This window comes from Rhinopithecus bieti, unplaced genomic scaffold (assembly GCF_001698545.2).
Source record: "Rhinopithecus bieti isolate Rb0 unplaced genomic scaffold, ASM169854v2 scaffold_26546, whole genome shotgun sequence".
Classification (NCBI taxonomy): Eukaryota; Metazoa; Chordata; class Mammalia; order Primates; family Cercopithecidae; genus Rhinopithecus; species Rhinopithecus bieti.
In genome coordinates this window covers 1,384,094-1,401,285 of record NW_016812367.1, presented here as the reverse complement: position 1 = coordinate 1,401,285, position 17,192 = coordinate 1,384,094, and the positions used below count along the sequence as shown (strand labels likewise).

General features: G+C 41.4%; 1 protein-coding gene across 5 annotated transcripts in view; it reads left to right on the top strand.

The window, feature by feature from the left end:
• Nucleotides 1–17,192, top strand: part of NSD1 (nuclear receptor binding SET domain protein 1) — a 177,671-nt gene that overhangs the window by 63,202 nt on the left and 97,277 nt on the right. For all 5 annotated transcript variants that reach the window (XM_017896072.1, XM_017896073.1, XM_017896069.1 and 2 more), the window contains 2 exons: nt 1,187–1,322; nt 15,123–15,295. In XM_017896072.1, coding sequence (XP_017751561.1) covers nt 1,187–1,322; nt 15,123–15,295 — 309 coding nt within the window. The remainder of the gene's footprint in view (nt 1–1,186; nt 1,323–15,122; nt 15,296–17,192) is intronic.

The window sequence follows — 17,192 nt, the reverse complement described above, 5'->3', positions numbered from 1 at the left end:
TTTTTTTTTTTGAGACGGAGTCTTGCTCTGTCTCCCAGGCTGGAGTGCAGTGGTGCAAATTCGCCCCACTGCAAGCTCTGCCTTTTGGGTTCATGACATTCTCCTGTCTCAGCTTCCCAAGAAGCTGGGACTACAGGCGCCCGCCACCACATCCAGCTAATTTTGTAGTTTTAGTAGAGACGGGGTTTTCCCATGTTAACCAGAATTGTCTCGATCTCCTGACCTTGTGATCCGCCCACCTTGGCCTCCCTAAGTGCTGGGATTACAGGTATGAGCCACCGCGCCTGGCCTTTTTTTTTTTTTTTTTTTTTTTTTTAAGAGTCTCTCTCTGTCGCACAGTCTGGAGTGCAGTGGCTCTCAGCTCGCTGCAACCTCCACCTCCCGGGTTCAAGCGATTCTTCTGCCTCATCCTCCCAAGTAGCTGGGTGGGATTACAGGTGCCCGCTAACACGCCTGGCTAATTTTTGTGTTTTTAGTAGAACGGAGTTTCACCATGTTGGCCAGGCTGGTCACGAACTCCTGACCTCAGGTGATCCAAAGTGCTGAGATTACAGGCGTGAGCCAATGTGCCCAGTCAATCCCAGTATTTTTAATGAGATTGAACTTCTATGAGTATTTAGAAGAATACTTTGCTATTTTCTCTGAGGCTTATGTCTGAAAGTAAAGTGTTAGCTGGGATTACAGGCGTGTGCCACCACTCCTGGCTATTACTATTGTTAATACACTAATAGAAATATTGATTTGAAAAGCATATAGAATATTACATGCAGAAGGGTCTGAAATCTCTTAATATTATTAAAAATGCTTTCTATAATTTTTTCTCCATTTTTTTTTCCCCTTTGTGTTTTGATCCAAGGACTAGATCAAGGATATCTTTTCCTTGGGATGATTTTCTTTATTGTGTTTGTTTTAGTTCTTTAAAATAAAGCCAGCTTAATTTTATTTTCAGAATACGGATAGACTCATTATATAAAACAATTATAAATTGAGAACTATGTATAAAGGGCTATGTTATGAACAATTAAGATGAAATAATTTAGTTGTACTTACTTTGTAATTCTTTTTAGACTAGAGTGTTTTCATTCTCAATTTTCATACATTGCTTTTCAGAAGGCTAATAAGAATGATAATACTTATTCAAAAGATTTTGATTCTTACCGATGTCCCATGTTTTGTCTGTCTAAAGTGTCAAGCTAAGAAAAAGTCTACGCCACTGAAGTATGAAGTTGGAGATCTCATCTGGGCAAAATTCAAGAGACGCCCGTGGTGGCCCTGCAGGATTTGTTCTGATCCGTTGATTAACACACATTCAAAAATGAAAGGTAATACTTGCAGTGATTATACATGTTAAAGGCAGTTGCCTTTAGAATAACCCAATTTTTGTTATCTTTAATAATAATCTATTTTTTTCCTTGGAGCATTTTGTGAATGAATTGGTATTACATATTTTATCTTTTGGGGCTTTTAAAAGTTTGTTTTACTCTATGATTTAAACCTTCTTTCTTTCTTTTTTTTTTTTTTTGAGACAGAGTCTTGCTCTTGTTGCCCAGGCTGGTCTGTGGTGGTGCAATCTCAGCTCGCGGCAATCTGTGGCTTGTGAGTTCAAGTGATTCTCCTGCCTCAGCCTCCTGAGTAGCTGGGATTACAGACCCCTGCCACTACACTTGGCTAATTTTGTTTTATTTTGATTTTTTTTGAGACGGAGTTTTGCTCTTGTTGCCCAGGCTGGAGTGCAACTGCGTGATCTCGGCTCACCGCAACCTCTGCCTCCCGGGTTCAAGCAATTCTTCTGGCTCAGCCTCCTGAGTAACTGGGATTGCAGGCATGTGCCACTACACCCAGCTAGTTTTGTATTTTTAGTAGAGACGGGGTTTCTTCATGTTGGTCAGATTAGTCTGGAACTCCCGACCTCAGTTGATCTGCCTGCCTCAGCCTTCCAAAGTGCTAGGATTACAGGCATGAGCCCTGCACCAGGCCTTATTTTTGTATTTTTAGTAGAGATGGGGTTTCGCCATGTTGGCCAGGCTGGTCTTGAACTCCTGACGTTAGGTGATCTGCCTGCCTCAGTCTTCCAAAGTATGGGGATCACAGGCGTGAGCCATTGCGCCTGGCTGATTTAAACATTCTCAGTTATTCTGTTGATGCCAGGAAGGTGTTAGGCCATTTCTCTAATGTTTACATTGTCCAGAATCACCTTTTAGTATATTTACATATTTCTACTTTAATCAGGTTTGTATCATTTTTGATAATATAAATCTGAAACAATTGTAAATGGTTCTTATTAATAATTTTGAAGTTTAAAATTTTGATTTGGAGTATTTCCTTTAAATGCTATTGTTTATTTTTCAGTTGATTGTTTTGTTTGAATCTCAGGTACCTTAGTTATAAATTACTGTAAAGGATGGGGCTGAAACTTGATTTATTTATTTTTTTATGTTATGTTATGTTATGTTATGTTATGTTATGTTATGTTATTTTTTGAGAAGAATTTCTGCTCTGTCTCCCAGGCTGGAGTGCAGTGAGTGGCATGATCTCACCTCACTGCAGCCTTCACCTCCTGGGTTCAGGTGATTCTCCTGCCTCGCTTCCCAAGTAGCTGGGACTACAGACACCTACCACCATGCCTGGCTAATTTTTTTTTTTTTTTTTTGAGAGGGAGTTTCACTCTGTCGCCCTGGCTGGAGTGCAGTGGCACCATCTCGGAGTGACAAGCTCCGCCTTCTGAGTTCACGCCATTCTCCTGCCTCAGCCTCCCCAGTAGCTGGGACTACAGGCACTCACCACCATGCCCAGCTAATTTTTTTTGTATTTTTAGTAGAGATGGGGTTTCACCGTGATAGCCAGAATGGTCTTGATCTCCTCACCTCGTGATCTGCCCGCCTGGGTCTCCCAAAGTGCTGGGATTACAAGCGTGAGCCACCGCGCTGGGCCAGGTTTTGTATTTTTAGTAGAGACGGGGTTTCACGATTTTGGCCAGGCTGGTCTTGAACCCCTGACCTTAGGTGATCCTCCCTCCTCGGCCTCCCAAAGTGTTGGGATTACAGGCATGAGCCACTGCACCTGGCCTGAAACTTGATTTGAGCTGTCCTTTTTTCTATTAGGATGGCAGTGATTTTATTTTAGTTTTAATATATGTATTTTAGGTTCTGAAAGTCAGATGTTGATGAGATTCAGAAAAATCAGCTTACTCTCTACTTTGCTGTGATCTGCCACATTCTTCACTCCTTTCAACAGGCAACCAATTGATAATTAATTTTTGTTGTTGTTTTGTTTTAAGACGGAATCTCGCTCTCTCACTTACGCTGGAGTGCAGTGGCGCAATTTCGGCTCACTGCATGCAACCTCTGCCTCCTGGGTTCAAGCGATTCTCCTCCTGCCTCAGACTCCAGAGTAGCTGGGATTACAGGTGTGTGCCACCACGCCCAGCTGATTTTTGTATTTTAGTAGAGACGAGGTTTCACCATGTTGACCAGGCTAGTCCCAAACTCCTGACCTCAAGTGAACCACTGGTCTTGGCCTCCCAAAGTGCTTGGATTACAGGCGTGAGCCAGCACACCCGGCTAATATTAATGTATTTTTATATACATAATGTTTTTTCGTGTAAATTATATTTTTATTTACATGACTAAATATATACTTCTTAGTCATCTTCCACGTCTTTCCTTTATCACAGATAGAACACTGTATATTTTGCAGCTTGCCTTTTCCACTTTGTGGAGATTTTTTTCATATTTTTTTATTATTTGTTTATTTATTTATTTTTCTGAGACAGAATCTCATTCTGTTGCCTAGGCTGGAGTGTAATGACATAACCACGCCTCACTGAAGCCTTGATCTCCAGGGCTCAAATAGTCATCCATCCTCAGCATCCTGAATAGCTGGGAGCCCAGATGTGTGCCACCACACATGGCTTTTTGTTTTTTTTTTTTTTTTTTTTTGGGTAGAGATAGTGTCTGCATATATTGCCCAGGCTGATCTTGAAATCCTGAGCTTAATAAGGGATCCTCCCACCTTGGCCTTCCAGATTATTGGGATTACATGTGTAAGTCACCATGCCTCTTTATTTATTTATTTTTTTTTTTAGAAGGATGGTTTCTCCAAAGTAGAATTCCTGGATTTGATTTTTTATATTTTGAATAGTGAAGTGCCTGAAAACCTTTATAAATTTTAGTTTCTTGGCTGGCTACAGTGGCTCACACGTGTAATTCCAGCACTTTGGGAGGCTAAGGTGGGCGAATCACCTGAGGTCAGGAGTTTGAGACCAGTCTGGCTAACATGGTGAAACCCTGTGTTTACTAAAAATATAAAAATTAGCCAGGTGTGTTGGCATCCTCCTATAATTCCAGCTACTGGGGAGGGTGAGGCAGAAGAATTGCTTAAGCCCGGGATGTGGAGGTTGCAAGTGATCCAAGATTACACCACTGCACACCAGCCTGGGTGACAGAGCGAGACTCTGTCTCAAAAGAAAAAAATAGTGTGTTAAAAATTTGATACCTTGAGTAGGCACAGTGGCTGATGCCTATAATCCCAGCACTTTGGGAGCCCGAGGTGGGAGGATCACTTGAGCCCAGGAATTTGAGACCAGCCTTGGCAACACAATGAGACCCTTTCTCTTTAATTAAAAAAATTTGTTGATACCTTATCCTTAGTAACCTGTCTGGATATTTAAATTCTACTACTGGAAAACTCTTTTAGTGCTCCTTTTCTAACCTCCTGTCCCTATGACTGCTGGTTTCTTACTCATTAGGGTGTATCTGTCTCTTCGTCTCGCTTTTGATTTAGGGTCTCGCTGTATTGCCTAGGCTGGAATGCAGTGGCGTGATCATGACTCATTGCAACCATAGCTTCCCAGGGTCAAGCAATCTTCCCTCCCATGCCTTCCAAGCAGCTAGGACTACAGGCATTCGCCACTATACCTGGCTTAGTTTTTAATTTTTTTATAGAGACAGGGTTTTGCCTTGTTGCCCAGGCTGGTCTGAAACTCCTGGGCTCAAGTGATCTGCCCACCTGGGCCTCCCAAAATGCTTGAGATTACTGGAGGGAGCTACCGCACTCAGCCTATTTATAGTGTTTCTTATGCACACTAGTTCAGTCCATGCTGTTTATTTGACAAAAATAGTAAATACCTTGTATAGATTGAGTACTGGGCTCGGTTTTGGGATCCGTTATTGGGCCATACATCAATACTGCTTGCTGTCATAAGAAATTAGAATCTAGTATAAGGGTCAAGACACCAGAAAATAATCAAATGCATTATTACTTAGAAGTCTATCCAAGGAATACTTTTGATGCCTGTTCAGTGACGTAACAGGGATAACTGACCTGGACTTTTCATCCAGTGGTGTTTGCTCATAAAGTTTTCTCTGATCTGTTACTTGAGAGGATGAGTTGGGAGTTAACTAGGGAAGAGAGAAGAAGATGGTTCCAGGAACATCAAATAGTATGTGCCCCAGCCCTGAGAAATCTGCAGCTCTCAGAGTAATGGAGGGTGGCACAGTATGAGGCTGGGAAGTAGGTATGGGACAAAGTGTTCAGTGCCATGTTGACTTTGTTGAAACTTTTTGTTATTTTTATCTCAGTAACAATGTATATAATTAAAAGGTATTTAGCAGGAACTGCCATAATCTGATCTGTTCATTTTAAAAATTCACTGTGGCTGGATTTTGAACATGTGTTAGAGGGGACCACAAATAACTAAAAAGAGACGGTTAAAGAAGTCATTATTAGTGATTATGGTGTGATGAAAATTGTGAATAGAAAATAAAAACAGATTAGGAGGTAAAATGCATGTGATGTAGTAATGCATTGGATAATGTTGAGTGAGGGAGAATGAAGTCCTGAGGCTTTCAGTTCTCAGGTTTCCGTATCACAGGATGGCTCCCACGTTTTTAGCTTCATCGCTGGATAGATGTGTAGATTGTCATTTACTGAGGGAACACTGGAGCATCTATAACTCAGAAAGGACATATTCTTGTTCATATTAGTTGGAGCCATGGGCAAGGCATGGGTGAGATTTTTTGGGACAGAAGTTACTATGAGACAAAATGTACGCTGAGGAACACATCATTTGACATCTGTGTGGAAGAGACTGAGCTTGCCGAAAAAGAATGATGAAAAAGAATCAGATGAAACAGAGATGGAAGAGGAAAAGTAGTAGAATGTGACTAGAGTATAGTAGTATGTACTGGAGATAAGTTCTAAGATTCTCAGTGGATGCGTGAAACTGGGTAGTACTGAATCCCATATATGCAATGTTTTTCCTGTACATACATACCTATTATAAGGTATCATTTATAAATTGGGCATTGTGGCCGGTTGTGGTGGCTCACGCCTGTACTCCTAGCACTTTGGGAAGCCGAGGTGGGCAGATCGCTTGAGGTCAGGAGTTGAAAGCCAGCCTGGCCAACACGATGAAAACCCGTCTCTACTAAAAACACAAAAAATTAGCTGGACGTGGTGGCGGACGCCTGTAATCCCACCTACTGGGGAGGCTGGGGCAGGAGGATTGCTTAAACTTGGGAGGTGGAGGTTGCAATGAGCCGAGATCATACTACTGCACTCCAGCCTGGGCGATGGAGCAAGATTCTATCTAAAATAATAATAATAATAATAATAATAATAATAATAATAATAATAAGTAAATAAAAAATAAATTGGGAATTGTAAGAGATCAATAACAACTAATAATAAAACAGAGGCCAGGCGTGGTGGCTCACGCCTGTAATCCCAGCAATTTGGGAGCCTGAGGCAGGTGGATCACAAGGTCAGGAGATTGAGACCATCCTGGCTAACATGGTGAAATCCCGTCTCTACTAAAAATACAAAAAATTATGTTCATTTTAAAAATTCACTGTGGCTGGCGTGGTGGCAGGCACCTGTAGTACCAGCTACTAGGGAGGCTGAGGCAGGAGAATGCTGTGAACCCGGGAGGCAGAGCTTGCAGTGAGCCGTGATCGCGCCACTGCACTCCAGCCTGGACGAGAGTGAGACTCCGTCTCAAAAAAAAAAATAAAAATAAAAAAAATAAAACAGGGTCGGGCGTGGTGGCTCACGCCTGTAATCTCAGCACTTTGGGAGGCCGAGGCGGATGGATCACGAGGTCAGGAGATCGAGACTATCCTGACTAACATGGTGAAACCCTGTCTCTACTAAAAAAAAATACAAAAAGTTAGCTGGGTGTGGTGGCGGGCGCCTGTAGTCCCAGCTACTTGGGAGGCTAAGGCAGGAGAATGATGTGAACCCGGGGGGCGGAACTTGCAGTGTGCAGAGACCGTGTGCCACTGCACTCCAGCCTGGGCGGCAGAGCGAGTCTCCGTCTCAAAAAAATAAATAAATAAAAATAAATTAATTAATTAAAAAAAAAAAAACAGAACAATTATACTGTAGTAAAAGTTATGGGAATCTGTACCCTGCCTTCAACCCCAATAGTTTATTGTACTGTATCACAGGTAACTGAAACCATCGAAAGTGAAGTCGCACATGAGCCGGGACCGCTCTAGTTTAAGAAGGACAATGTGATCAATTTTGCTGAGTGTTGCCTAGAGAGCAAATAAAATGTCCATTGGGGATAAGAACAATCTTTTTTATTGTTGTTGGTTTGATTGAAGTAGAAGTTAGATTGGACTGATTTGAGGCAATGGAGACAGAAATAGAGAAGGGAGGATGCTGCAGGTATATAGGATTCAGAAGGATTTTTATTTTTTGTTGTTATTTTTTATTTCAATATTCTTATTTTTGAGAAAGAGTCTTGCTCTGTCACTCAGGCTGGAGTGCAGTGGCACAATTACAGCTCACTGCAACTTCCATCTCCCGGGCTCCAGCGCTCCTTCCACCTCAGCCTCTTGAGTAGCTGGGACTACAGGTGTGCACCACAACACTCGGCTAATTTTTGTATTTTTTGTAGATCTCCCTGTGTTGCATGAACTGGTCTTGAACTCCTGGCCTTAAGTGATCCTCCCGCCTTGGCCTCCCAAAGTACTGAGATTACAGGTGTGAACCACTGTGCCTGGCCAACAATTTATTTTTGACTCTAGAGACAGGGAAGTTTTAAGATGAAGGTGCTAGCCAATTTGGATCCCAGGTGAGGGCTGTCTTCCTTACTTGTAGATAACCACCTTGTTGCTGTGTCCTCATTTGGCAGAGAGAGACAGTACTCACTCTGGCATCTTCTTATAAAGAGACTATTTGCATCATGAGGTCCTCTGCATCATGAGGGATCTATTACTAATCTAGTAATAGTGTTTAGTATTCTTAGTATATTTAGTGTATAAAATTAGTAAATCTAATTATTCCAAAGGCCTCACCTATAAACACCAACATATGGGGGGTCCAAGACTTCAGAATAATGCATTTCAGGAGGACACAGACATTTAGTCTCTAATAACCCTTTTTCATCCTTCTGGAATGACAGTTTTATTAACTCTGAGTTTTAAATTGTCATCAGTAAACTGAATTCATGTGCATAGTGATAGTCTTTATCCTGTCTTTAGGTTTATATACTCAACCCCACACTTGAAGTTTTCACCAGGATATCAATTTGAAGATACATTCATCACTCTAACATGGAACCCCATACTCTTTAGCTTCCTCTGTCTCCATCTTTCCACACCCATACGTGTTTGCCTTAAGCAACCACTAATGTACTTTCTGTTTCTGTGGATTTGCATATTCTGGACATTTTGTATATAGTAGGTCCCCAATTTGAGTTAGAATTTTTTGACCTTACAATGGTGCGAAAGATATACACATTAAATAGAAATGGTACTTCGAGTTACCTGTAGAACCATTCTGTTTTTCACTTTCAATGTAGTATTCAATAAATTATACAAGATACTCAGCAGTTAATTTTAAAATAGGCTTGATATCAGAAATTTTGCACAACTGTAGACCAGTGTAAGTGTTCTGAGCATGTTTAGCGTAGGCTAGGTGTATTAAATACATTTTCTAATTATTCTTTTTTGTTTTTTGTTTTTTGTTTTTTTTTTTCGAGTCAGGGTCTTGCTTTGTTTCTCAGGCTGGAGTGTAGTGGCACGATGTCAGCTCACTGCAGTCTCTGCCTCTTGGACTCATGTGATCCTCTCGCCTCAGCCCCCCAAGTAGCTGGAACTACAGGCAAGCGTCACCACGCCTAGCTAATTTTTAAATTTTTTTTGCAGACAGGGTCTCCCTGTATTGCCCATGCTTGTCTTGAACTCCTGGGCTCAAACAGTCCTCCTGCCTTGGCCTCAGAAAGTATTCAGATTATAGGCGTGAAGCCATTGTGTCTGGCCAGCCTTCATATTCAACTTAATATTTTCAACTTATAATGGGTATGTCATGGAGCATCTGTGATTTTTTATAATTTTTCCACAAATCTGTTGTGCTCCTCAACTTACAATTGGGATAGGTTCCCACTACGAATGCATTGGTTCTGATTTTTCCCATATCCCCATCATTGGTTATTTGACTTTTAAAACATAGACAAAGCATAAATTTAATTTTGTTGCTGTTGTTGTTGTTTTTTGAGATAGTGTCCGGCTCTGTTGCCCAGGCTGTGGCAGGATCTCAGCTCATTGCAACCTCTGCCTCCTGGGTTCAAGCAATTCTCCTGCCTCAACCTCCCGAGTAGCTGGGACTATAGGCATGTGCCACCACACCTGGCTAATTTTTGTATTTTTAGTAGAGACAGGGTTTCACCATGTTGGCCAGGCTGTTCTTGAACTCCTGACCTTAAATGATCCTCCTGCCTCGGCCTCCCAATGTTCTGTCCTGCCTCGGCCTCCCAAGGCACTGGGACTATAGGCCTGAGTCACCTTGTCTGGCCCAATGTTTTCATTGTTTCACATAGGCAGTTCAGTAGCATTAAGTATGTTAACATTGTTGTGTAGCCATTACCACTTCATCTCCAGACTCTTTCATCTCCCAAACTGAAACTCTGTACCCATTTGCCAACATCACCCTAGCCCTTGGTAACCACTGTCCTGTGTTCTGTTTTCTTCCTCTATAAATTTGACTATTTTAGATACCACATATAACTAGAATCAGACATTTGTCCTATTGACCCCTTACTTCACTTACCATAATGTTTTCTAGGTTTATCTATGCTATAGTATGTTTCGGAATTTCTCTCTTTGTTAATTTTTTTAAAGGCTACATAATACTTCATTGTATTGTAAGTATCACATTTTGGTTTTCCATTCATCCATCAGAGAACATTTGGGTTGTTTCCTTTTGGCCATTCTGAACAGTGTTTCTATAAACATTGTATAAGTATCTGTTGTTTTTGTATTCTTTTTTTTTTTTTTTTCTTTTGGATGGAGTTTCGCTCTTGTTGCTCAGTCTGGAGTGCAGTGAGGTGCGATCTTGGCTCACTGCAACTTCTGTCTCCTAGCGATTCTCTTGCCTCAGTTGGGATTACAGGTGCGTACCACCACGCCTGGCACTAATTTTTGTATTTTTAGTAGAGATGGGGTTTCGCCGTGTTGGCCAGGCTGGTCTCAAACTCCTGACCTCAGGTGATCCACCTCCCAAAGTGCTGGGATTATAGGTATGAGCCACTGCGCCCAACCTGAGCATCTGTTTTCTTGTTTGTTTGTTTGTTTTTCTTTTGTTTTTTGGGAACAGAATGTTGCTCTGTCTCCCAGGCTGGAGTGCAGTAGCAGGATCTCGGCTCACTGCAACCTCTGCCTCCTGGGTTCAAGCAATTCTTCTGCCTGAGACTCCCAAGTAGCTGGGACTACAGGTGTGCACCACCATGCCTGGCTAATTTTTGTATTTTTAGTAGAGACGGGGTTTCAACATATTGACCATTCTGGCTAATGATCTGTTTTACGTGACTTTTTTGTTTTGTTTTGTTTTTTTGAGACAGAGTCTTGCTCTATTGCCCAGGCTGAAGTGCAGTAACACGATCTCGGCTCACTGCAAGCTCCGCCTCGTGGGTTCACGCCATTCTCCTGCCTCAGCCTCCTGAGTAGCTGGGACTACAGGCGCCCACCACCATGTCCAGCTAATTTTTTGTATTTTTAGTAGAGACGGAGTTTCACCGTGTTAGCCAGGATGGTCTCAATCTCCTGACCTCGTGATCCGCCCACCTCGGCCTCCTAAAGTGCTGGGATTACAGGTGTGAGCCACTGCGCCCGGCCTGTGTGACTTTTTAGTTACATATTAAGTCTTTTCAATTGTGTTTTTTTTTTTTTTTTTTTTTTTTTTTTTTTTTTTTGAGATAGAGTCTCGCTCTTCCTCAGATTGAAGTGCAGTGGCACGATCTTGGCTCACTGCAAGCTCTACCTCCTGGGTTCACGCCATTCTCCTGCCTTAGCCTCCGAAATAGCTGGTGGCGCCCGCCACCACGCCCCGCTAATTTTTTGTATTTTTTTTTTCTAATAGAGATGGGGTTTCACTGTGTTAACCAGGATGGTCTCAATCTCCTGACCTCGTGATCCGCCCGCCTTGGCCTCCAAAGTGCTGGGATTACAGGCGTAAGCTACTGTGCCTGGCCTTCACTTGTGTTTTTAAAAACATCTTTCAAATTTTGTTCATCTCATTGCCACTGCCTTAAAGTTCTAGTCATCTCGGGGCCACAGTACTTTGGTGATGCTGGTCTATTGAGTCTTATTTCCTCTTACTGTATTGTTTATAGGTCAAGGATATTCATATTTCTAAGATGAAAAACTGAACCTTTTAAATGAGACTCCTCATTGCCTACAGGATAATGGCTAAAGGTTTTGGGGTGTGTGTGTGTGTGTGTGTTTGTGTTTGAGACAGAATTTCACTCTTGTTGCCTAGGCTAGAGTGCAGTGGTGCGTTCTCAGCTCACTGCAACCTCTGCCTCTCGGGTTCAAGCGATTCTCCTGCCTTAGCCTCCCAAGTAGCTGGGATTACAGGCGTGCACCACCATGCCTGGCTAATTTCTTGTATTTAATAGAGACAGGGTTTCACCATGTTGGTCAGGCTGGTCTTGAACTCCTGACCTCGGGTGATCCACCTGCCTCAACCTCCTGAAGTGTTGGGATTACAGGTGTGAGCCACCGCGCCCAGCTAAAAGTCGAAGCTGCAAAGGCTAAGGTCATAACATGCCATGCAAACTCTTACAAGTCTGGTTGCTGCCCAACCTTGATTAGTTTCCCTTTTCTTGCAGTTTATGATATAGTGTTCTGAACTTCTTGTAGTTTTGTTTTGTTTTATTCATTCATGCCTTTGAGGGTTCTGTGCTCTCATACCATAATTGTATCTTTTATTCTATCTTTAAGTGTTTACTTTTTTTGTTTGTTTGTTTGAGATAGAGTCTCACTCTGTTAACCAGGCTAGAGTGCAGTGGTGTGATCTCAGCTCACTACAAACCCTGCCTGCTGAGTTCAAGCGATTCTCGTGCCTCAGTCTCTCTAGTAGCTTGGATTGCAGGCATGTTGCACCACGCCTGGCTACTTTTTGTATTTTTAGTAGAGACAGAGTTTGACCATGTTGGCCAGGCCAGTCTCGAGCTCCTGCCCTCAGGTGATCCGCCTGCCTCAGCCTCCCAAAGTGTTGGGATTACAGGCACGAGCCATCCCACCTGGCCAAACTGTTTAACTTTAAAAGTTGTTGGCCGGGCGCGGTGGCTCAAGCCTGTAATCCCAGCACTTTGGGAGGCCGAGACGGGCGGATCACGAGGTCAGGAGATCGAGACCATCCTGGCTAACACAGTGAAACCCCGTATCTTCTAAAAATACATAAAACTAGCTGGGCGAGATGGCGGGCGCCTGTAATCCCAGCTACTCTGTAGGCTGAGACAGGAGAATGGCGTAAACCCAGGAGGCGGAGCTTGCAGTGAGCTGAGATCCGGCCACTGTACTCCAGCCTGGGTGATAGAGCGAGACTCCGTCTCAAAAAAAAAAAAAAAAAAAAGTTGTTCAGTCTGGTGCGGTGGCTCACACCTGTAAGTAATCCCAGCACTTTGGGAGGCCAAGGCGGGTGGATCACCTGAGGTCAGGAGTTTGACATCAGCCTAACCAACATGGAGAAACCCTGTCTTTACTAAAAATACAAAAAATTAGCTGAGTGTGGTGGCGCATGCCTGTAATTCCAGCTACTCGGGAGGTAGAGGCAGGAGAATCGCGTGAACCTGGGAGGCAGAGGTTGTGGTGAGCCGAGATCGTGCCATAGCACTCCAGACTGGGCAACAAGAGTGAAACTCTGTCTCAAAAAAAAAAATAAATTATTTAAGTATTTCATTTGTCTTCTCCCCTTACTTTTTTTTTTTTTTTTTTTAGAGAAATGAGTGTTTATTTTTGCAGTTGTCATGCCTTTTGTATTGTCATCTATTTATATATGACTTACCTGTCAGACAGTGAGTACTTTTTTCTCTTCCTCACGTTACTGGCACATCAGAAGTTCTTATCTGTTAATTGAATTTATTTATTTATTTATTTATTTATTTCTAAGACAGGGTCTTGCTGTACTGCCCAGGGTGGAGTGCAGTGGCGTGATCATGGCTCACTGTATTCTTGACCTTTTAGGATGAAGTGATCCTCCCTTCTCAGCCTCCCAAGTAGGTGGGACTACAGGCACATGCCACCATCCTCAGCTAATTTTTTAATTTTTAGTAGAGATAGGGTCTTGCTATGTTTCCCAGGCTGGTCTCGAACTCCTGGGCTCGAGCAATCCTCCCACTTCTGTCTCCCAAAGTGTTGGGATTATAGGTGTGAGCCCCTGCACCTGGCCAATTCAATGTATTGATTCATGGGAGAGTGATTTATTTCTCAAACTGACTTTAAGAACCTTTATGTAGGTACACACATGTGTGTATTAACCAGTTCCAGTTCCTGTGGGTGATTTTTATTGAAGGATTTAATTCAGTAGGTGGGAAATAAGGAGTTCATTTTTTTTTTTCGGAGTTTGTTTTAAAATGAACCAGACAACACAAAATTTAACTAAGTTTTAGTTTCATTATTAAGCTATGTTTTATAGAAAACTACCATGTGTACACTTTTGAAACCAGAAGTTACCGTTGACAGTTCGGTTTATAAATCCCTTCTTTCCTTTGTCTTTCTTTTTTCATTTTTCATTCTGAAGGAAGTAGTCATTCCATAATTCTTCCAAAGGTTATTTGGATTCTTTTCTGTGTTTTGAAACAAGATGTGGTGGTTACAAGGGAACTAGATGTGAGTTAAAGTGAATTTTCATATGAAATGATTTTATTTCCTTTTATTAAAAGTGACAAATTGTTAAACATGTGTTGTCCTCTCTTTCTTTTGTGACACTTTTTAATGTAATAGAAGTTGCTAATAAAATTGTAAATGTGTGGAAGATAACACATATTAGATGAATTTAATTATAATCTTTTCTGTATAGGATTTACATTTTCATATTTTTAATCGTATGTATAGAACTTTAGACAACCAAGAAATTATAGGCTAAACTGGATTTATTTTTGGTTTTATTACTGGTAGGCTTTCCGTTTTCTTTTACAATTTCCCTAATTTGAAATACCATATTTCACTTTCTTTGCAAAACCAGTGTTTGACCATGCACTTGTTCTCTCTGAAGTTATTAAACTTACTATGTCTAAAATATCAAAGCCATACATTATTTTGGGGGTGTGGTTGTGGGGAGGAATCCATGCAAAGCACCTTGTGTGGTGCTTGTCTGTGAGTAACTACACTATAAATGTTAACAGATCATACATGTTGCTTTGCTGAAACATTTCTTCCTCTTTGTATTTTAGCCTAGTGTTTTTCATGTTTTCTTTTTTTTTTTGTTTTTTGTTGTTTTGGGGTTTTTTTTTTGATATTTTTGTTGCTGTGGGCTTATTATATGTCTTCTGTATTTTTGGAACAATGAAATTATAGACTGATAGCGAAAGTGACTTACCTGTCTACTGTCTTGATTTCTTCTTTGTAGTTAATCTACATTTAACTGGTTTTGAAGCTATATCACATCATCAGACTAGACTACTGATTCTTTCATAACCTCCTGTGTATTTTCTTGCAACACATATAGAATACTTAAAATTTTCCTTGAGTATGATCTACCCCAGATTGTCTAGTTCAGTGGGCATGTTAGTTGTTTCCAAACAGTCTTCTCTGGCAGCAATGATGTGGCTGTTGTCTTAATTATGAGAAGTAATTTCTTTGATTAATGATTCTGGTTCTCTTACCCTTACCTAGTTTCCAACCGGAGGCCCTATCGGCAGTACTACGTGGAGGCTTTTGGAGATCCTTCTGAGAGAGCCTGGGTGGCTGGAAAAGCAATCGTCATGTTTGAAGGCAGACATCAATTCGAAGAGCTACCTGTCCTTAGGAGAAGAGGGAAACAGAAAGAAAAAGGATATAGGCATAAGGTAGGAAAAGCAAAAGGCTTTTTATTGAGTGACAGAAGCAAGTAAGAAAAAAGAAAGAAAATAACCTTTTATTTATTTTTGAGACAGAGCCTTGCTCTGTTTCCCAGGTTGGGGTGCAGTGGTGCAATCTTTGCTCACTGCAACCTCCGCCTCCCAGATTCAAGTGATTCTCGTGCTTCAGCCTCTTGAGTAGCTGGGATTATAAGCGAGCGCCACCACGCCTGGCTAACTTTTGTATTTTTATTAGAGACAGGATTTTGCCATGTTGGCCAGGTTGGTTTTGAACTCCTGAGCTCAAGCAGCCTGCCTGCCTTGGCCTCCCAGAGTGCTGGGATTACAGGTGTGAGCCACCGCGCCTGGCCCGGCCTTTTAAAAATGATTATCAACTTGGGAGTTACCAAAGAGGAGGCAAGGAAAAAGCGTTATATTTTTGAAATGTAAGTTATTTCCTTTGGTAGTAGAATATCTGTGAGAAAATAGGGAGCAGATGCAGGTTTGTTTTTTTTGTTTTTTTTTTTTTCCTCCAGTGGGCTGAGGCTAGCTTGTGACATATTTATACTCAATTTTTTGATGAATTATTTTAGTTATCTTTACTGTTGTCACTCAGAGTAGTGAAAATTATGACATAGCATGACCATTCTTTTGTTATATTTTATGCATGAAGAAAGTGATCATTAAAATGAAATATTCTGCTTCTTGTCCCTTGGACTAATTATTTCTATTAATGAGAATAATACAGTTTTTTGTTTGTTTGTTTTTGGAAACAGAGTCTCACTCAGTCACCTAGGCTGAAGTGCAGTGGCATGCTCTTGGCTCACTGCAACTTCTGGCTCCCAGGTTTGAGCCATTCTTGTGCCTTAGCCTCCTGAGTAGCTGGGATTACAGGTGCCCACCACCACGCCCTGCTACTTTCTGTATTTTTAGTAGAGACAGGCTTTTGCCATATTGGCCAGGCTGGTCCTGAACTCCTGACCTCAGGTGATCAACTTGCCTCAGCCTTCCAAAGTGCTGGGATTATAGGCGTGAGCCACTGTGTCCACCGAGAACAATAAGGTTTTTAATAATTTTCTTTTTTATGTTTCTCAGTGCTTAAGTCTAAAGTTTCTACTCTAGTTATATTGCAACCATCAGTGTTGTGGCTTTTTTTCTTTTGCTTGATGTTTTATGTTAAATTTGGCTTAGAAAAATACCAGCTTATTTTAATACTCTTTTTTTCCTCCAGCTTTTTTATTGTGTTAAAATATATATAGTATAAAAATTAGTATCTTGAACACTTTTAAATGTACAGTTAATGGTTTTAAATACATTCATAATGGTGTGCAAACATCTCATAATTATTTTCATCTTATAAATTTGAAACTCTTTAACCTGTTAAACAGTAATTCCCCATTTGTCCTTCTCCCATCCCCTGTCACCACCATTCTACTGTTTGTCTCTATGATTTGATATTCTTTTATATTCAATTCTAGAAGGAGAAATAATAGTTCTTAGTTTGGTGTTTTATACTTCCCTGGGTCTAAATACTTTTATTTATTATTATTAGTCTTCGATGTGGGGGTCTCTCTATGTTGTTCATGCTAGACTGCTGTGGCACAGTCATCTTTTACTGCAGCCCAGGTTCGAGCCATTCTCCTGCCTCAGTCTCCTGGGTAGCTGGGACTACAGATATGTACAACTACAGTGGCTAATTTTTATTTATTATTATTATTATTTATTTATTTTTGAGACGGAGTCTCGCTTTGTCCCCCAGGCTGGAGTGCAGTGGCGCGATCTCCGCTCACTGCAAGCTCCTCCTCCCGGGTTCACGCCATTCTGCTGCCTCAGCCTCCCGAGTAGCTGGGACTACAGGCACCCGCCACCACGCCCGGCTAATTTTTAAATTTTTTTTTTTTTTTTT